General features: G+C 51.1%; 1 protein-coding gene across 3 annotated transcripts; it reads left to right on the top strand.

Moving 5' to 3' along the window:
• Positions 1-4410: 4410 nt before the first annotated feature.
• tg (thyroglobulin) lies at positions 4411-21129 on the top strand. Of its 3 annotated transcripts, XM_085918802.1 has the most exons (51): positions 4411-4544; positions 4892-4991; positions 5193-5290; positions 5364-5519; positions 5687-5879; positions 5989-6095; positions 6158-6301; positions 6601-6786; positions 7050-7540; positions 8161-8554; positions 8786-8824; positions 8902-9105; positions 9750-9854; positions 9927-10004; positions 10085-10191; positions 10301-10412; positions 11288-11449; positions 11789-11983; positions 12117-12244; positions 12317-12467; positions 12542-12697; positions 12784-12927; positions 13012-13176; positions 13413-13517; positions 13601-13704; positions 13767-13872; positions 13946-14125; positions 14311-14481; positions 14549-14635; positions 14708-14767; positions 14888-15025; positions 15185-15361; positions 15444-15558; positions 15624-15700; positions 16323-16469; positions 16530-16595; positions 16794-16928; positions 17104-17286; positions 17602-17803; positions 17868-17946; positions 18024-18174; positions 18252-18442; positions 18707-18871; positions 18931-19086; positions 19306-19487; positions 19550-19648; positions 19713-19853; positions 20062-20240; positions 20327-20654; positions 20761-20911; positions 20991-21129. In XM_085918802.1, the coding sequence occupies exons 1-49, from the start codon at positions 4463-4465 to the stop codon at positions 20416-20418; spliced, it is 7185 nt and encodes a 2394-aa protein (XP_085774928.1). In that variant the 5' UTR covers positions 4411-4462; the 3' UTR covers positions 20419-20654; positions 20761-20911; positions 20991-21129. The 3 variants fall into 3 exon arrangements, with proteins under 3 accessions (XP_085774928.1, XP_085774926.1, XP_085774927.1); XM_085918800.1 differs by having other exon boundaries at positions 8161-8824; XM_085918801.1 differs by having other exon boundaries at positions 8161-8824; positions 18027-18174.
• The last annotated feature ends 422 nt before the right edge of the window (positions 21130-21551 follow it).

Genomic DNA, 21551 nt, shown 5'->3' on the forward strand with positions numbered 1-21551 from the left:
AAATAAAACATTTTTCAACCCCATATTTAAAGAAAAAAGCGCATACATTTGATAAGGTTGTTGTATGCCATACAACAATCCGATCAAATTCGAAACATTTATTGAGGTATAATAGTCCTTAGTCGGCTCGGTGGTGCACTGGGTAGCACGTCCGCCTCACAATTAGGAGGGTGCGGGTTCGATTCCACCTCCGGCCCTCCCTGTGTGGAGTTTGCATGTTCTCCCCAAGCCCGCGCGGGTTTTCTCCGGGCACTCCGGTTTCCTCCCACATCCCAAAAACATGCTTGGTAGGCCGATTGAGCACTCCAAATTGCCCCTAGGTGTGAGTGCGAGTGCGGATGGTTGTTCATCTCTGTGTGGCCTGCAATTGGCTGGCAACCAGTTCAGGGTGTCCCCCGCCTGCTGCCCGATGACGGCTGGGATATGCTCCAGCACGTCCGCGATCCCCGTGGGGACAAAGCGGTCCAAAAAATGGATGGATGGATAGTCCTTAGTGACAACAAGTGGAACATCCTGTTTCAGTTATCCATGACGCACAGGTCGGAACAGTATTGACACGCGAGTGCGCATAATCTTATGCAAAAAAAACCCCAAAATGTCCTGTCTCCCTCCTCCAGTGGGCAAGGTAAAAAATAGTCTATATTTCGTTAAATTAACAACATAACAAGGTCTGTTCAAATGGAATTAAATTAAATGCATTTTAAAAGTAAGATGATGTTTATTTTAACATAATTATAAATATATATAATTAAAAATTCAAATAGTAGGACCCTCCCCCATAAAAAGCAATGCCATGTTTTTGGGCCCGTGTCCAAAAGTAATTGCCGACCCCTGCCATAGCCAATCACCTGTTATCCAACTTACTCACCGCATGCTCGTTTTATTTCTTCAGTTTTAATAAAAGGCTAAGACACCTAAACAAAATATAAACTTACACAGGTTGGTTGAGTTCAATCACAATTCTTGTTAAGAAGGCTCTGTTTTCAGGAAAGTACAGTACAGCGCTGGGCCTTTTGTGTGACCATGCTCAAGACCAGAAAGTCTCCATTCAGAAAAGGTAACGTTCAAGGTTCTTTGGTCATCTTATATTCAGTTGCACATGCCAGTGTGGGCCGAGTTTGACGGGTGATGAGTCAGGGGGTGTGGCAAGTTTGCAGGAGAGCTGGTTTGGTGGGGTTGGGTGCTGATTATGGGTGATTCTGTGTGTGTGGGGGCTGTTGTTTTCCATCCCATCTCTAGGCTTTGGTGATCACCTTTGGCCGGATTCTTGTTTTTTTTCCTCCTACCGCTCTTCCTCTGGCACCTCTACCGGTTTTATCTCCAAGTGTAACCCTAACCCTGTAAACCATTCTTGCACATGCATCCACTTTGCCTACTGTCGCATACCGCCCATTCATCATTCTTTCAATTGTGTCATTTTGTACGGGATTATGTGAGCTTTTGGCTGTGACATCATCAATTTATTAATGTTCCCTGACTATGCAAAGTTTGTACTCACCACTTAACATGTTTTTGTTTGTTTGTTCTTGAAGAGGAAGCAACAGCAATGTGGACATGTTCTATTAGGGTGGACAATCTCTGTACAATATGATGCTCATATATGTACAATTCTTTTATCATTTTATACAAACATAACTGCTCAATCAGAACACGAATACAACACACATAGGCAAACACACACGCACACAATGGGGGGTGCCGCCCCCCACACTCAGGTACGAAATGGTCATGTGACAAGTTCCCGCCTTTCCGGACAGTATAAAACAAGCTGACCTAGAGACAGAAGTTGTTGTTTCATCTGCTGCCGTGCCTTGTGTATTGACCGCCATTAAACAACCCAAGATCTTGCCAATAAAGAACCAACTCTAAACTCCACACCTTTGTTTTCCTGGCTCAACAACGGACATCCCGCACAACACGCAACATTCTTTTGATAGTCCATGTACTTGCTTACGTCATCATATTCTTAGTTTAATCATGTTTCCAACCATATCTTTTCTTTGTTAGGCAAAATAATTCCCTCTGTCCAGAACGTTCAGTAGTAATAAAAAAACTGGCATCTAGCATTAGTCAAAACATAAGATATAATCGAGTACTGAACATTTTTAGATGACTTTGGCAGTGTCCGTGATTTAGAAAAGCATCAAGCATGCATTAAACAGTTCCGTAAGGGTCATTAAGCTATTCAGGCAATATATAAAAAAACATTTGTTCTTTTAAAGTGTTCAGAAATACATATCAGATCAAAAAGTTATAGAAACCTTTGTCATTACCACCTATCAAAAATGTCTAGTTATGTCATCTTTATTGATTTGGTGTGTACGTACGTATATGCTTACAATGTTTCTTTTATCGAATTAATATGTGAATATACTTGTCTGCTTATGTACTTTATTCAATGAGGTTTGAGCATATCTGTTTTTGTAGCTAGGCTGGACTTTTTGTATTTTGACCCCATTCCTTCAGACGCCTAATAGACTTCTATCCCGTAGATAGCTAAACAACTTTCACATATAGACGTCTAATAGATGTCTATCCCGTGGACGTCTAATAGACGTCCAACCTGTAGACGTCTATAGTATAGACGTCTATTAGACGTCTATGCTATAAACGTCTACGGCATAGACATCTATAAATATTTCACTTTTAGACCTTTTTTAGACGTGTTTTAGCCGATACGTCTAGGTAGCATATAGACGTCTAATAGACGTCTATTAGACATCTAAATGCTCGCCGGGCACGTGCTGGACAATTTCTTTGCATTGCACCATTTTCTTGATTCAGTAGTGCCACTAAGAGAACCTCAATATTAAATAGACATCTAGATGTTTAAATGATCACTAGCTATTAGCGAAATTAGCGCTAATCGCGCTAATAGCTATTAGCCATCATTCGAACGTCTACTCAATAAACGTCTAAAAAACTAGACGTCTAAGACGTCTAAACGACATCTATAGCATAGAGTCTATGCCAGGGGTCACCAACCTTTCTTAAACCGAGAGCTACTTCCAGGGTACTGATTAAGGCAAAGGGCTACCAGTTTGACACTCTTCTGAACTAGCCAATTTACTCAATTTAGCTTTCACCATGTGTTATTATTGTCATTTTCCGTTCACATGTAAGTGTGATTTTGATAAGAATAGCAAAAATACAGTCAAACCTCGGTTTTTCGACCACAGTCCGTTCGAGAAGCGAATCGGTCGAATTCCGAATCTATTTTTCCCATTACAAATAATGGGAAAAAAAAAGTGTCCGTTCCAAAACTAAAAAAAACGCCTTTTTTTAAAAGCATTTTCTCATTTGCGCATTTTTGTCCGATTGCGCAACTGCATCGCACAGCCGAACGCGCAAGCGTAGCGCGTCACCCACCGCGCAACTGCACCGCGCTGGTCGCATTATTGTGACGGAGCCGTCGCTGAACTTTAGAAAATATTTTTTTAAGTCCTGATGTACTTTCCAGAATATTTTAAGTGGACCTACATGCGCAGGGAGCTTAATTTTGTCCGATCGCGCAACTCCAGCGCGCCGGGCGCTCACTGTCGCATTGCTTTGTGTTTTAAGATGGCTTTAGTGCTCCCACTTGCTTTCTTTGGAGGCATGATTAGGGGTTTATACAATCAAAGTAACGAAAATACAATAACTACGGAGTCAGTCGGCATCCGGGCCGCGCGGTCAGGTTTTCTCGGGTCCTACCGGCTCATCTCGCGAGGTTCGACCTCCAAATTTTGTTCAGCAACCGGAGCAAAAAAAATCTCGAATTTTTTGTTCAAATTCCGATCTGTTAGAGAACCGGGACGTTCGGAAACCGATGTTTGACTGTAAAATAAATAGATGCAGCTCACTGACAAGTGCCGCTATTTGAGCTAATTTTGGAACGGTCCTGCGGGCGACTCATGACGGCTTCGATAGACTCCAGCACGCCCGCGACCCCCGTGGGGACAAAGCGGTTCAGAAAATGGATGGATAGACGTCTATGAGACGTCAAAATGCTCGCAGGGTTCAGATACGAATGAAAGGCGGAATTTGTGTTTTTAGAGTTTTTCCACATCTGCCTGACTGGCTTATATTTGGTTGTCATTTAAAAAAATAAAAACAATTGGGACAATGATTTTTTTTAATTTTTATAACAGTGTGTATTTGCATGAAATGTTTGTAGTTAAAACATGTCCGGAAAAACAATTGGCCGCCGGGCCCCTTCACTTTATCAAATCTGGCCCTCCTTGCAAAATATTTGGACACCCCTGGCCTAAGCAAACAGATTGCACGCCCTCCCCTCCGGAACGCTTCATCAAGAGCCCTCACCCCGTCACAAGCTTGCCCTCCAAGCCTCTCATCCAATGGCGAGACGTCACGCCGCTGAGCGGCGGCTCTCGGTGCCGCTGGGACGGGTGCACGAGGTTGCTGAATCAGCACTCCAGACGCCTTAAAAGCGGCAGAACAGTCGTCAGTTCAGGCCACCGAGATGACCGCCATGGGAAGACTGCTGGCCGTGGCCTTGGCACTGCTTGTGTGCGTCCCGCCCATGCTCTGCGCCCGGCCTTCAGGTGAGCCTCACGTGCCCCAACGCTTGACTTTTTTAACAGAACAAGGACACAGGCAGAGTTTCTCAGCTCAGTTCTGAGTTGTGAAAGTATTTTCCCCACTCGAGAACGGTGCAGGTGGCATCAAAGGAAGACGACAAAGGGAGGCGACACGAGCAGGCTCGTTCTCTGACGGCAGTCTGAGCGATGCTGTCGTGGTTTGAAATGCTGCCTGAAATCACAACGGCAGAGGGGACTTTTTTCTTGTAAAGTTCATGACCACAAAAAAAGGCCAATAATAGCAGCGACTCGAGGCGCTGTCGCCTTTTCTGCTAACATTTATGTGACCACGTCGTGCTGTTGCTGTTCAGAGTATCAGCTGGACTCGAGCGTGACGCCATGCGAGGCAGCCAGGGCCGCGCCCCACCGACCCGATCGCCGGCCGCAATGCACTGAAGGTGGACGCTTCAGGTAATTTATTGGCTGACTTGGGAGCTTCTGCTAATGCCCACACTTTTCTACCTTCACCTTCAATAATTCGCCAGGACAATACACACGCTTTAAATTCGGGTCGTTTGCATTCCAGTCGTCGGCCATGATATGCCACAACATTTTACACAATTTCCGTCCTTTATTTCCATGAGTTACTCACATGCATGTGTCTGCGTGTAGGCCCGTACAGTGCAGTGGGCTGGGCCGAGAGTGTTGGTGCGTTGACGGTGAAGGACGGGAGGTGGCAGCAACTCGAAGCAACGGCTCCGCTCCGCAGTGTAAGACCAACGGGCCGTCGAATGATGAGCCACTCGATGGCAGCCGAGGCTGAGCGTTGTACCTTGGCTTCAGGCGTGTCGCCGTGCCATCTTCAGTCGTCCTCACGATGCTCGCCATCGGGTCACTTCGTGCCGGTGCAGTGTGAATCCAGTGGGGGGCAGTGTTGGTGTGTGGACCAGGACGGCATGGAGTTGTACGGGACCAGGCAGCCGGGGACACCACACAGCTGTATGTACATGCGCAAACGCACACAGGCACAGGCACGAGCATATTTACACGCGCATTTTGTGTGTGTGTGTGTGTGTGTGTGTGTGTATGTGTGTGTGCGTGCATGCATGAGGAGGCCCGTTCCCACAAACTCCCACAAAGACACTCCCACTTTTGACCCTTCGTAGGTCCCAGCACCTGCTCGGCACTCTCTCGTCGTCTCCTTCACAATGCCGTCTCGTCGTCGCCCTCTTCATCGTCTTCATCATCTTGGTCTTCGCCACCACAGTGTTCCGAAGACGGCAACTTCCTTCCCGTCCAGTGTCAATTCGTCAACATGACTGACAGGCGAGAGCTGGACATGTTGCATGCCTTCAACACGTAACGCACACGCCAAGCATGCACTCATCTCATGCAAATCATGTGTTTGTTTTGTCAGCCAATTGTAATGGCTATGTCAATTGTTCTCTTCCTCACCGGTTTGTGGCAGATTCCCAGAAGCCTTTTCCACATTCAAATCTTTCCGGGAGGCCTTCCCGCTGGTTTCTGCCTACTGCTTCTGCTCCGACAGCAGGGGGCGTGAGATGGCCGACACAGGTAACCCGTGTTTACACCGCTTCCGCAATGAAGACATGAAGGTTGCCCATGTTGTGATGCAGGTGTGGAGCTGCTGCCGTCCGACGTGTACGATTCTGCCTTTTCCGATGTCGGCGTCGCTCGCACGTTTGCCGAGTCGACGGTTTTCAAAGTTTTTCAGAGGAGAATGTTGGGAGTTCACCTCACCGTCAGCGGACAATTCCGATGTAAGTTGGACAGAAAGGATGAGCTGATGGAACTGCGACAAGCACGTTTGTCATACCGACGGGTACAAAAACTAGGAAGCAAAAGCACAATAAGTGAAAAGGACACAATGCCGCGCATTTTTAATTCCTCGAGTAAAGTTGAAGTAAATGCTCAAACGTTTTCTTCAACATCAGGAAAATGCTTTTGACTGACTTGATCAGCCCAGTAATGGCCCAGGCACAGTGGTCTGCGTCTGTTTATCCACGGGATAATGTTTCATCGGTCCGGTCGCTTTCTGAGCAACGCTTTGATCCGGCAGGTCCTTCGGCGTGCGAGGAGGAGCGGAGGGCGGCTAAGGCAACGTTGGCTGTTTATGTGCCGTCCTGCCTGGAGGGAGGGGCCTTCGCCTCCAAGCAGTGCCAGCAGGGGGGGCAGTGTTGGTGCGTGGACCCCACGGGGGCCGAAGTTCCTGGGACACGGCAGCACGGCGACTTTCTGCAATGCGGTGAGATGTGAACGGGACCTTAAGACCTGCTAGAATCCCAAGCCAGATCTGGGCTATCTTGACATCCAAGCAAGCGTTGCGTTTTGGCAAATCACCTTAGTATGTTACCTTCGTCCAACAATAAGAGTTGGCAGATGTGAGCTGTTGTTCTCCTTGCTAAATGTACCCTGACAAGGGCCAGTCACTTGTTTGTCTACCGATGGAAATGTGCTGAAAATGTCTGATGACAATACTGCTTCTTGATGATGTGGTTGTCTGTAAAGGTGGTGTTGCATCTGAGGACTGCATCTCGCTTCGTCGTGTGTCGCTGTCTCGCTTGTTTTCGGGACCTCTGGAATCTCATATTCCCGCACCCTCGTCATCGGGAGACTCTGCTTCCTGCCAAATCTTCCTGCGAGCGATAGAAGCTCTCCTTCCGATGGAGCCGGATCCCCTGTCCTTCCTGTCCGTCATGGTGGACGTCTTGCATGGTCTTTTCCCCTCGGTGGGCAGGGCTTTGGAGGCTCTAGCCGGCGCCCCCGCTCACCGTCTACAGGAGTTTCTGTTTGGCGGGAAGTTCCTGAGAAACGCGGCCAGCTTTAATCTCAGCGGTGCTGTGGGAACGCAGGGGAGCTTACGCGTGGATCCCGCCTCCGGCCCATCACGACATCAGAATCTAGTCCTTGCTGTGAGCCGTGCCTTGGAGGACCAGGACTTTCTGGCCGGTGTCAGACTCATCCTGATGAGTAGTTCAGGATCCGCCTCCCTTCGTCAGGTATGTGCACGAGACCCAAACGTGACAGACCACTGGAATGTGGAATGAAAATGGTGATCTTATTTTAGCATTGATGCTAAAATTATGTTAAATGTTGAATTTAATTATATATGCTAATGCAAATACTAAATGCCTTTGCCAGTGCACTAAATGCCAACGGTACTGTTCACGCTAAATGTGATATACGTATTCATGCTAATGCTAGCTAATCATTCTCATGCCAATGCTAAGGCTAAATTCAAGACACAAAGTTCCGACACACAGCAGAAGTGCAGCCATAACGAGGGGTTAGCTTCATTTAAAGTGAATGGGTCTGAGGATGCATCCTTGTGGTGTGCCTTTTGAGTAGCCCGTGGGTAAAAAATCAAGAGCCGCCCACCTGCCCTCTTTTCAAATGATCAATCCTGATCATTTGAATCAGGCGTGTCAGAAGAGGGGAACTTCAAACAGGCAGGAGCGGATTTGCTTACCCCTGGTGCGGACACTTGGCTCAGTCGCTAGACAGAATTACGGGAGGTGTCGATGTCAATGTCATGGCAAGTGCATTCGTTCAACGAGTGCTAACCAACAGAATGTGGTCACGGTCACCTTCACTGACACCGGCTGCTGCCTTCTTGTAGGCGCTGACACCAATTTTGCATTCCTGCGCCGCCACCGGCAGCCCTGAAGGCGCTGCGGCGGCGGCCGTCTTTGTCCCGAGCTGCGCGGCCGACGGCTCCTTCCAGGAGGTTCAGTGTCAGGGCGGAGAGTGCTGGTGCGTGACCACCCGAGGCCGAAAGATCGATGGAACACGAGTACGCGGCGTCCGGCCTCGGTGTCCGTCGCGCTGCGAGAGCGAGAGGGCGGCTGCCCTGCGCATGAGAGACAAGATGGCGGCGGGGGCCGACATCCACGTTCCGGCGTGCTCGCGGGACGGACGCTTCCTGACTTTGCAGTGCGGACGCTCAGGGTGCTTCTGCGTGGACCAACAAGGAGTGCTGACGGCTGCGCCCTCACCGGGCGCCCACCTGGCCTGTAACCTCACCAGACACGTTTTGCCAGCTTCAACTTTTTCTTCTTCTCCTTTTTTCTCCTTTTCCTTTTTTTCTCCTTCTCTTTCTCTCTCCTCCATTTTGCCCTCCTGTCTTCCACTACTTCTTGCTCCCTTTTTTCTCACAATCCTGTTCTTCGTTCATCCTGACCTCTTCTTGCACCCCTTCCTCCTCCCTGTCCTTGTTCCTCATCTGCCCGCGCTTCCTCTTTCAGGTGCAGACATGAGCCCTGAGAATCATCACTCCTCCTCAGGTCAGAAAACCAAAATGCAAACGATTCTTATGATTGTTTTGAATGTATTGTTGAGTTCCTGTCCCACTAACGCGCAGGCCAGTGCTTCAGGGCATTACAGGAAGTGGCGACCTTTGAACAGGAAGTCAGCAAGGCGGTTGCTCTCTCTAACTCCTCCCACATCGCCACTGAATACGCCTCCCTATTGGCCGAAGGTTTACCTCTGATCCCGGAGGCGCTGCCATTGTCCGATTGGCTGCTGAGCCGCTCCAAAGCTGCGCTGCGACTGGCCACCTACTCCAGTGAGTCCCGCTCTCCTGCACTTGCCAGCCTGATTGGCATTTTCATCAAATCACTTTCAAAGTGACATTTCAAGCAAGGATTGGGATCAGTCTGGGGTGACCTAGTGGTTAACGCCTTCGTCTCGCAGTTGTCAGCTTTCAAGCTCGTTTTTCATTCCAACCACCTGCGCGTTAGGTTGATTGCGCGTTCCAAATCGTCCTTAAATGTGAGATTTTTGTTTGTGTCCTGTGACTGGACCCTTAGGTGTGAGTCTTTTGTTTGTGTCCTGTGACTGAACTGGATTGCAACCTGTCAAGGGTGTTCTTGCTGGGATAGGTGCCAGCACACCCGCCACCAGTCAGAGAGTGGCTGGGCCAATTCCAAAAACTCGTTGGCTTCATCGAAGACCAAGAAATTGTCCGTAGGTGTGAATGCTTGTTCGTAGCTTGTTTTTTACAGCGTTGGTGTCCAGTCTTTTGTTTGTATATGTCTTGACATGAACCAGTGATCAGTCCAGACTGCTAAAGGTTAGCTGGGGGGTGAGTTGGAGTCCAGTGATACTAATGCTGCGGTCAGACCCGACACGGGCTGCGTGTTTCCATATGTGGTGTTGAGCGCCGAATATTCTGATCCATTACAAATTTGGCTGCGGTATGCTTTCCAGCCGTGCAGATGTTGCGGGCTGTGGGACGTTTCGCCTATCAGCCGTTCAGTCCGCAGTGCGACAACAACGGGGAATGGCAGCCTACGCAGTGCTACCACAGCACAGGTGGGTGTCACCCTCACACGCTCGCCCTTGCACTCAACTCAGCCGACTGACTGCATGTGTGTCTGTGTTCAGGTCAGTGTTGGTGTGTCGATGAAGATGGCGACTATGTTCCGGAATCTCTGAGCAGCCGCTCATTTCCCCTGGTCAGATGTAAGTGGGGATACACAAACGCACTCACACCTGCGCACACAAGAAGGATACGTGCGCGCGTGTATGTGTGTGCTTTGTAGGTCTCACGCGCTGTCAGAGAGCTCAGAGTCACTCGCTGCTTTCTGGTTGGCTGAAAGCCTCTGATATCACAACGAATGCCTCGGGATACCACCCACAGTGTGACGGAGTAAGCACGCGCACACACGCACGCTTGCATCCACACGTGCACATTGTCACCTCACGCGGTGATAACGCCAATTGGCCTTGTGACAAAGTGTTTGTGTGACTCCGCGTAGGACGGTCGCTTCTCCGTGCTGCAGACAGAGGGCGCAGCAGGTTGGTGCGTCCACCCTGTGAGCGGAGAGACCCTGCGGAATGCCATCCTGGGTCCTGACGGACAACTCACCTGTATGCATACACACGCACACGCACTCGCACACACATACACACACAGTCCCGGTTCTCAAACAAATCGGTATTCGAACAGAAAATTCTAGATTTTTTTGCTTCGGATGTCGGACGGAATTTGGTTGTCGAACCTTGCGAGATGAGCCGAGAGGACCCGCATGCCAACTGACTCCGTTCGTTATTACATTCTCGTTACTCTGAGGATTGCATCAACTCTAATCATGCCTCCAAAGGAAGCAAGCAGTAAAGCCATCCTATAAAACACAAAAACGCTCCTAATGCAACAGTGAGCGCCCGGCACGCTGCGGTTGCGCGATCGGACCAAATTAAGCTCCCTGCGCACTGAGGTCCACTTAAATTTTGGAAAGTCCATTAGGACTTTAAAAATATCTTCTAAGTTTTAGCGACAGCTTTGTCACAATAATGCGACGAGCGGGGTGCAGTTGCGCATTAGGCGGTGCGCTGCAGTTGTGGGATCAGACAAAATCAAACTCCCTGCCACTGCGGTCCACTTAAATTTTGGAAAGTACATCAGGACTTAAAAAATATTTTCTAAATTTCAGCGACGGCTCTGTCACAATAATGCGATCCGCGCGTTACAGTTGCGCGGTCGGCGACGCGCTACAGTCGCATTCGGCGGTGCGCTGGACTGGCGCGATCGGACAAAAATTGCGCAAATGAAGAAAAGCTTAAAAAAGGCGGGTGTTTTTTTTTTTTCCTTGGATCGGATAAAAAAAAATTTCATTATGTGTAATGGGAAAACGTGATTTGGAATTCGAACGATTCAACTCTCGAACAGGCTTCAGGAACTGATTGTGGTTGAAAACCAAGGCTCCACTGTATATGTTGAACATATGTTTGCATGGTGTGTAAAGGTCCTGGCTGGTGTGAGCTTCAGGGTCTCCTGTGTCACCCCGATGGCACCTTCATCCCTCTTCAGTGCGACGTCACCTCCTGTTGGTGCGTGTCTGAGGACGGACTGGAAGTGTCGGGGACCCGGAAACTCCGAGTAACGGGTGGCATGCCGTCTTGTGAGCGTAAGTGCTTCCTGAGCTGAAGTTTCGCGCTAGCCGACGGGTTGTTCTTTGTTAGTGTTATTTACGTAATTAGCATTGTGCTAAATGAATTGAGTGCTCCGTCTGGTGACATCTTGGGAAATGATTAACTCACGTGGTAGCACCTCATTCGCTTTGTGGTGAATGAGTCAAAGTACAGTTTGAGCCCAGAGTCACCTAGCGGACATGACAGTAATTAATGAAGCAAGGAAGTAACAAAAATGTGCTAGTGTGCAGTTAGCATTTTGCCAACTGAAACCTTGTTCTAGCTTAGCTTAGCGATTGTACACAACGGGAATCTTGTGACCTTGTGTCCTCCAGGTCCTAACGGTTGTCCTGCCACCGCCATCGCTCACGGAACCCTTGTGTGCGGCCCTGTGCAAAATGGCCGCCAAGGCTGTGACCTGGTGTGTCACCGCGGGTATCACGTCGCACTTCCCGTTCGCAGATTCACTTGTGACACGCTTGGTCATCGGTGGGAGGGCGACCTCCGACCTCTGCCTGGAGCCTGCCAGAGTACAATTTTTCCACCTGACCAGGTTTACCAAAACTTTCCTTGCACGCATGTAGTATTCATTCATGTGTGTGTGTGTGTGTGTGTGTGTGTATGTGGGTGTGTGTGTGCACGTCCATGTGCGCGGGTGTGTAGTGAGTATGCCTCCGCAACGTGTGTGGGCGTCTCATAATTGGTCGTTGGTGGCGGCGTGTCAAAACCCTCGAGTGATACACTTGCAGCTGTTACGTGACATGACCAGCGGGGGGCTCTGCTCAGCTCAGGTCAAGTCACTCACACGCACGCAAATATGACAGCGACAGCGAATAATGGCAAATTTATGTGTAAACACATAGCTCCCAGCATCAGGGCGCAGCGTGTCTGTGTGCGGCAACTCTGCGTTGCGTGTGCGTTGTCACGGCGACACATCCTGGAGCATGACGGTCACCTGGAATGCCCACATGTCGGATCTCCCGACCTCCGAACTGCCCACCCTTTACGACGTTGGTGAGTCGAGGTGTGTGTTGAGAGCGCGTGATGTCATTGCTTGGGATGCCATGCCACGTTTTCCGGTGCACCAGTGACGTTCCTCAACGTCTCGCGTCTCCTGGAGCGTTTTGAGCGTCTACTGATTCAGCATAGCAACATCACTTCACGACCTCAGCTGGTATCCTTGACGCCGCCGCGAGTGGGCTGTTCCCACGGTTACCGACTCAGCGACGACCATGAAGGCTGTGGTGAGCTGCTCGATGACATCATTGCGTGACCCATTTCGAATCAGGGCAACCGTGACACTACCCACTGATGTCGTCTTTGTGCGTAGTCCTTTGCCCTGCCGGCAGCTACTCCGCCGAAAGCACGTGTCTTCTGTGTCCTGAGGGGACCTATCAAGACACGGAAGGGCAGGACGTGTGCGAGCGATGTCCAAGAGGCTCCTCCTCTCCCGGAGCCTTCTCCATCAATCACTGTGAGCTGTCGATCATCCGCACAAACGACTGCATCGTACAAGGCCTCATTGTTTGCGTGTGTGTGTTTGCGTGCGTACGTGTAGGTTTGACCGACTGTCAGAGGCGGGGCCTTCGCTGCACTGAGATCGGTGACTTCCTGCCCGCTCAGTCTGACCTCCTTTCTGCCACGTGGCGCTGCTTTAACAGCGAGGGGTCGGAGCTTGACTGGACCAGGACTAACACGTCCCTCACTGATGATGACTGCTCAGGTGACAAACAAAAGTCAAGCAATCAGGAATTTCCTCCATTTTTTCCTAAACCTTGTTCTTTATTTTTACCTGGGACCCGCTCGAAAACGAGGTGATACACCTCAAGGGGTTAATCCTAATAAAAACATTTTAAGTAATCAGTGACGATTTACTTTCTTATTTACACATAGCACAGGCTGTGTGTTTGTGTGTGCGTGTGTGTGAGTGTGCGTGTTTTTTTTTTTTTTGGAGTGTAGTCCTCAGAAAGTTTCAGCGTGTCCCCAAATCAGAGGTCATCTTCGAAGCTGAAGACACGGATGTCCTGCAGCGCATGACCTTGGACTTCAGACAGTGTCCTCAAGGTAACACTGGCAAGCACACACACTGTTTGTCCGAATAACATCTGTTGTGTATGTCGTGTGGTTGTTTTGTGTTTGTCCCTCAGCGTGTGCTATGGAGCCATCCTGTCACCACGTGGCGCTGGCCGGTGGCCACTGCGTCATGTACAGCACACACCCTCTGAACACACGTTGTAACGTTTCTGACCAGGTACTCATCCACACACATGCTCTTCGACGCCTAACACTGACTGTGCATGTGCCTGTGTGTAGGTGAAAGGGTTTCTGGGTAACAGTCAGGCTGAGCTCTTTGGACGGTTGCGGTGCTTGGTGAGGGTGAGGGGCAAGGCCTCCGATATGCTGATTGTCAGGAAGATAGGTAAGTGACCATGGCAACCAGCCACCACGTCTATGCATGTGTTTGCATGTTAAGACGCTCAGATGTCTTTTAGGGGCAGAGTCTACTCCTGGCTTTTTGAGGTCATCCATGGCAAAGGCGGAGTCCGGCGTGTTTCGCACATTGGTATTCACAGACACGTCCCTAGCCGACGCCCATCGTTTCTGTGAGCTCAGCTGTCACCGGGACAACTGTTGCCACGGCTTCATCCTCAATCGCAACAGCCTGAACGGCGGTAGGACATCTTGCTTGTGCTCCTCTTGTGTCATTATTGTGTGTTTGTCTTGTGCTCGTGTTGTTGCGCAACTTTCCGTTGTTGTGTTGCTGTGATACGCTTGTGTGGTCATGAAGTTGTCAAGCGGCTGTACGTTCCCACGGCCACGTAACGTCCCTCTGAGGTCTTCTGCCCCAACCCCTCAGGTTCTGTGCTCTGCGGTTGGCTGAGAGCGCCATCAGTCTTGATGTGCCGCCAAGGGGACTGGGACGTGATTGGCCAGAGCGCCGCCAATCGCATTTGCAGGGCGGGGCTCACATACAACAAACAGCGGCGCAACTTCCTGTTTGACTTTGGAGGACAGAAATTTACCATCAGTAAGGAATAACAACACCCTGCAAACCAAACAGACACATGCAGGTAAGTATGATGTGTTGTCACCAGCTGTGTCAGCGCTTCCTGCCTCCAACACGGACAACAAGGATTACCAGGCATCCATCGTAGACTTCCAGGCCATCTACCTGAGAGCTGGTAGAGCACTAGCCACGTTGGCCTTGCATCATGTAAGAACGACATGAAGTCACGTGACCTTTCTTCTTTCAGCAAACCAATCAGATGCTACTTCCTGTGCGGTCAGCAGAGATTTGACACCGACTCTAGATGGTTGGGACCATCAACTTCTTTTGTGTGTGTGTGTGTGTGTGTGTGTGCGTGCGTGCGTGTGTGTGTGTGTGTGATGCGGGCGAATGTTTGTGTATAACGTGTGTGTGATGGCATGTGCAGTTTCAGTGCAGAACAAGTTCACGTCGCTGTCTGAAGATGATGTGTTGGTGAACACTCAGAGGTCCCTTCCTGTACTGTCTTTCCTGCTCAACAAGAAGGTCTTCACTTCCCAACATGCTTTGCTGTGGTGTCTCACACGTGCGTTTCACTCTCTCTCTCTCTCTCTCTCTCTCTCTCTCTCTCTCTCTCTCTCTCTGTCTCTGTCTCTGTCTCTGTCTCTGTCTGTCTTTGTCTTTCTCTCTTTCTCACTCTCACTCTCAACTCTCGCTCTCTCACACGCAAATGTTTTTGTTTTAGGCTGCGACGGCGAGCCCAGCTGCTCGCTGGCCGAGCTGAACGACACAGACTCGACAGATTTCTTCAGCTGCTTCCTGTTTCCAGACAGTCGTGTTTGCGGTGCCTATGACACGCCACTCAGACTCCCCTGTCACCCAGTGCTTCCCAGAAAGCCAAAAAACACCTTCAGCAAGAAGGGTACGGGTGTCATGTGTCAAGCATGATGTCATGTCACCGCAGCTCTGTGTGCATTTGTTTGCTTATGTGTTTGTGCGTGTAGAGGATCTGAAGGGTCCGGTGAAGAGCTTCTATGAGCGAGTTTCTTTCAGGAAAATGGTCTCTTACTCAGTGCGCGCTCGAGTTAACGTGAATGCAAACACGCCGCTGCCCCAAGGGTAATGTGCTCGCTCACACAGGCGCAGGCTCACGCGCACATTTCACATGTAACGCATGTTTGTAGGTTCATGGATTGTGAGCGTCGTTGTGATGAGGATGCCTGTTGCCGTGGTTTTGGCTTCGTCGCAGATTCCAAAGATGGTAGCGCACACATTTGAAACATTACACACGTGACTAAAACATAAAACGTACACGTATAAAAGACACGTTACAAATGGAAACAAAAACCTAGCAAAAGGTACTACGTGCACGCAACACAAAATGAAATGTAACACATCACGCATCCTGAACATGCACGAGACAAAAATGTAACACGCATGCAACACAAATGCAATGCCCGCGTAACACGCACAAGACGCTCACACAACTCAGCTCATCTTTCTTGACTGTTCGTGTACAAAGTGGAGCAAAATGAAGTCGCATGACGCCAGTCAAAGCAGTTCGTTTGGAACGGAGACACGAAAAGACACACAAACGGATATGTAAGCAGCATATGGTGTGTGAACCACACTTGTAATAAGTGAACGCACACGCATTCAACGCGCGCAACAGTCAATGGAACATGCGGGTACACACACACGCATACACAAGCATGCACGTCACATATGCGTGTGACAAGAATGCAACAAAGACAGCACTTGAGGAGTAAGACACGCATAACAGCTCCATAACATGGAACACGTGGAACACAACAGGCAACACAACACACACACACACACACACACACACGTGTAACACAAGTGAATTTCCTGCGTGTGTACAGGTGGGTCGGGTATTACGTGCGTGATTCTGCTCAGTCTCGGGATTCAAACGTGTGCGGAAGAGCGACAGACCTCTTGGAGCGTGGCCGATTGTAAAGCCGGCGAGGTCCGTGCGTGGCCACAACCTTTTGGCTGGTACCAAAAACCTGGTAAGGGATGCACACACCTGACATGCAAACAGAGTGCCTAAGCCTCGCGTGTGATTTCAGTCAACCGGTGGATGTCGTCTCCGGCCTTGTGTCCTGCCTTCCATCTGCCGGCTGTGCAAAACAACGGTGAGCCACAGAAGCCACAGCTCGCTAGCCGCTCGGGTGCCGCTCTAAAGTGCTCACCAGTCGGTCAGTTAGCAAGTGGCTGGCTGCCGCTTAGTCGAGTGGTGACACTAGTACAATCTTACTTGCAAGTACTACTATTTAGTGCTATTGATTGATGGATTGTTCTAAATGCACTTGTGGCTTCTTGCCGTCCATCAGTGTCCACGGAGCAGTGGAGTCTGCTGCCCGACTCGGCGCTTGTGCTGGACGCGTCCTCACCTTCTTACGATGTCATACACATCAGCCGCGACATCGCTGCTGATCCTCTTCGAACCAGGGATTGGTGTCTCCATGGTAACCTGGCCTCGCCAATCACTGGGCGGAGTTGACAGTCCAATCCAATACTCCCAAACAATTCTCTCAATTTTGCATCGTGGACATGAAAGTGATTTGGGAGGCAACTCGAGTTGTGCGTCACATGACAGCGGTGAGGTCACGCCACTTCTTGTGCGCATGCTTCCCTTTGCAGCCTGCCAGGAGGCAAAGTCTTGCACTGCCGTGTCATTGGCCGAGTGGGAGTCGGGCACCCGCTGCGTCCTTTACCCCGACACCACTGTGTGCGCCCTAAGCTCCGCCCCTGGCTTGGAAAGCCCCGCCTTCACCTGCCGGCTGATGGTCCGAGAGCCCGCCCCCCAGGTGTACCTGAGGAGAGGTCAGCTGTTCACAGTGTGTTCTAAATGATTATTTTGTTTTGTGTATGTGTGTAGCAAATGATGCGCTATAATTTTTCACATTTGTGTGTGTGTGTGTCTATGTTCACGTCTGTTTTTTGATGTTTGTTTTTATGGTGTTGTGTATATACATATGGGTTATTCCTGTGTGTGTGTGTGCAGTGCATTTGTCCCGTTTATGGGTACTTTTGAAGTGCGCTATGTGTATGTGTGCAGTTGTTTTTGTGCGAGATATTGCCCCATTTGTGTTTTTTGAATGCACGCGTCGCAGTTACTTGCGTTCACCTCATCATTAGCGGCGGCAGCGGAGACGAGCGTGGCCATCGCGGGTCACGGCACCCTAAGGGGCATCGCCACGGAAATGGCTCTGGGCTTGGGCAGGAAGCGGGTGCTGCAGTTCCTCGGCGTTCCGTATGCCCGTCCGCCCATCGGATCGCTACGCTTCCGAAGCGCACAGCCCCCCGATTGGAATGGGACCTGGGATGCCTCCAAAGCGCGGTAAGTGCGATCGCGCCCGGCAGCCGGGTGAAAGGAGGCTGACGCATGTGCGCACGTCCCTCAGGTCCAGCTGTGTCCAACCGGGCAGAGCGGACGCCAGCGAGGACTGCCTCTATCTCAACGTGTTCAGGCCTGTCGCCATGGTGACCGACGCCGTTTTAAGTCACGTGCAAATGACGTAACTTGACACTGGCTGACCTTTGCGTGCATGCTCGGTCAGAAGGGGCGCCTCCCGGTGCTGGTCTTCTTCATCAACCCATTGACCGACAGCAGCCGAGCCATCCTGGACAGCTCCGCCCTCGCGGCGATCGGAAACCTGCTAGTGGTGACGGCCGCGTACAGGACAGCGGCTCTCGGTTTCCTCAGCACAGGTCTGTAGCACGAGCCAGCACGCACAAAAAAAAAAATACATTGTGTACGTATTTGTACAATGCAACTCGGTATGCAGGTGTGTCAGACGTGGGCGGCAACTGGGGTGCGTCAGATCAGGAGGCGGCCCTGGCCTGGGTCAAGGCCCACATATCAGCACTGGGCGGAGACCAGAGCAGAGTGACGGTGGGAGCCGAACGCGATGGCGCCGACATCGTCAGCCTGCTACTTTTACGCCGCACGCCCCTTTTCCATCGCATGTTGCTCATGGTCAGTACTAAGCACGTGCCTGTGGCTGTGTGTGCTCCATCTGTGTAGTAGCGGAGGAATCGCCACTCAGTCCTGTTATTGGTCAGAACAAGAGAGAGCAAACATCCCTCGTTCTTCGTGTGCATCTGTGCATGTGTATTGTTGGCTTTTGGTTGTGCATTCTTGGTTTTCTATACGTAATTGTCCCATGCTGTTCTTCACGTGTGTTATTCATGGCTTTTTGTCGCATGTGCGTCATCTTGACATGGAACGTGCGGCGTGCAGGGCGGCTCTCTGTTCTCTCCGACGTTGTTCCAAACGCCGTCGGCCGCCAGACGGCTGACGTTGCGCCTGGCTACCGAACTGGACTGCACCACGGATGATGACCGCCGCTTGATGGCGTGCCTCAGGGCGGCGTCCGTGCACGCACTGAATGCCGCTCAGACTAAGGTAAGCCGCGTGATGCAGTGCCCGGTGAGCCCTGCCCACGCGACTTCCTGTCTTTGTAGCTCCTGGTCGCTGGTGGGCCACTCCAGTTCTGGTCACCCACGTGGCCCCGTGACGACGATGCCGCTGCCGGGGAGCCGGCGTCCCTGCGCAGAGTCGACCTCCTCCTCGGAACGTCGCAGCATGACGGGATCATAGCCCGGATGCAAAGCGTCAAGGTCGGAGGTCATAGCATGTTGGAGTGGGACATTCACGTGCATGCGCACACACACATACGAACATGCTCACATAGATGAGTGAGAAGACACAAACACAGAATAATTGATGAGCATGCATGCAAACACACATACACATAGATGAGTGGTGGAAAGCATCACGCCGATTTGATTGCCCGCACACGCAAAGTCACGCACGCCTTGCATTGTGGATGGTGTCAGGACTTTGCAGTGGCGCTGCCTGGCGGCAAGACGACGTTTTATCAGGTGCTGAGCCGCTCGCTGGGCGGAGCCTCGGGAAGCTCGCTGCTGAAGGAGGCGGCCATTTGGTTCTATTCGCTGGACCATAGCTCCACCCCCACCGGATACAACCTCTTCTCACGCGCCTTGGACAACGCCACCAGGTGGGCGGGCGCCGGTGGACTGCGTCTTGAGTGTTACTGATCGCTTGCCCATTTGGTTGCAGAGACTTGTTGGTGGTCTGTCCCAGCTTGCGGATGGCCACCCACTACGCAAAGAGCGGTGCCAATGTCTTCCTGTACCACCAGCCAGACAGCGGCAGCAGGTGCGGCGTGCCCGGCCCAAGGCCGCTTGGAGTCGTCCTAATCCGGCCCGCTTCCCATTTGCAGGGCCGAGGACTCGCTGGCGCCAGACGTGCAACTGCTGTTTGGAGCGCAACTTCGCCCCACTGCCTCGGCGAGCGTCACTGCTGCCGACCGGCACCTCTCGCTGGCCATCATCAGCTACGTGGCCAACTTCGTCAGGAGCGGGTGACAAACACGCGCATTGACAGACTGATTGACAGTGGGCCAGGTTGTCTGCCCATGTGTCTGCCTGACTTACAAACTGACCAACAGATGGACAACCTGACAAACCCCAAAACACATGGCTGCATGACGACATGAAGGAGTGACAGTTGATCTGTCAGATAGACATGCTCCAAATTTCATGACGTGAGGCTTTTTCTTTTGCCCTCAGCAATCCCAACCCTTCAGCGTCATGGCCAGCAACCTCTCTGCCCCGCTGGCATCCGGTACTGTCCTCTGAAGCTCCGCCCACCTTTCTGGAGCTAAGCCCCACCCTCAGCCAGAAGCAAGGCCTGCGCCAGAGGAGCTGCTCTTTCTGGAACCATCTGGCAAAAGTGCTCACGTCAAATGGTCGGTCAGATCACGCGACGGGCTCCTGCGACGACGCATCACGCCCTGGCGGCCTTTTATCCCCCCCACTATCCCTTCGTCCGCAGGCCAGCTGGAGGAGCAGCCTACGTTCGACCCCGCACTCCCGCTGGATCCAGCGCACGGCCAATCGCAGAGCGACAAAGACGCCTACAACTGATCGTGATGTCTCCATGACCACCGTGATGTCGTCATCGCCGCAGTGTGATGTCATCACTCGCAATATGGAAATGACATGTTGATTTTTACTGATCTTTCTTCAAAGAATCAATTCATAAATAAAAAGTACAAATTGCAACCTGTTGTCATATACATAGAGCAATGAGCAGAGGGGCTAATGGGGTGCAACCCTAGGCCATCCACACACAGGGTGCGTCTACAAGCAGCCACGTGAATGTAGGTTTTCCAGGGCGTATCCGTTGCAATACACACGTGACATGCACGTGAAGTGTGGACATTGTGCGCGTACAAACTACATCCAATGTGCACTGTGCTTCTGCAGGTGTGATGGGGTGTGGCCCCACCCCAGGGTGTGGCCCCACACCTCGGCACCGCCTCTGCACAGACGTGTGCTATAAAAAGGAACACGCACAGATGCACGCACAGCACAAGAAAGTGGACGACAACAACGCTCTGAACCATGGGGATCATAGGTCAGCCAGAGGTCAAAGTTTGTGGAACAAGCTGTTCTTCTGCTCGAGTGAGTTGTGGCATTTCTCAACATGTCTGCAGTGTGTTCTATCGTGGGTGCCGTTTACATGACGACAATGCCAACTAGCGTGTCGACTGGCGCGTCTACACCACGCTTGCTGACTTCGCAGCCACAAACGGCAGTGCCGCCATGACTGGCAAGGGGACGAGCGGAACAATGCCGGCCTTTGAGATGACACCTGCTGCAACGGCGACTGCTAACACCACGTGGGCAACCACAAGCAAATGTTCTTCTCCAGCGGGTGGCGTCGTTCCCGGTTGGGGAATCGGGCTTCTGGTTCTGGCCTCTCTGCTCCTTGGGCTCTTCCTTCTTCTCACGCTGGTGGCCACGGTCAGCGCATCATTTCTGATCTTTATCGAGTCGACCCCAGGTCGTGGTTTCTGGGTCTGCTATTGGGGTCACTCGATCTAGTTTGTTCAGCATTGTCAGGAAGTAACTCAGTCCAGTATTTGTCGAATTGACGAATTTCAAATCCTCTTCAGTCCTGCTTTTTACACTGACAGAACGCGAAGGCCGCAGGCTCATTTGATCATGGACATGTTTGGGCATGATTATTGATTGACGTACACTGTCAGACGGTA

Source organism: Syngnathus leptorhynchus, chromosome 8 (genome assembly GCF_054491065.1).
Source record: "Syngnathus leptorhynchus isolate UIUO chromosome 8, UIUO_Slep, whole genome shotgun sequence".
NCBI classification, from domain to species: Eukaryota; Metazoa; Chordata; class Actinopteri; order Syngnathiformes; family Syngnathidae; genus Syngnathus; species Syngnathus leptorhynchus.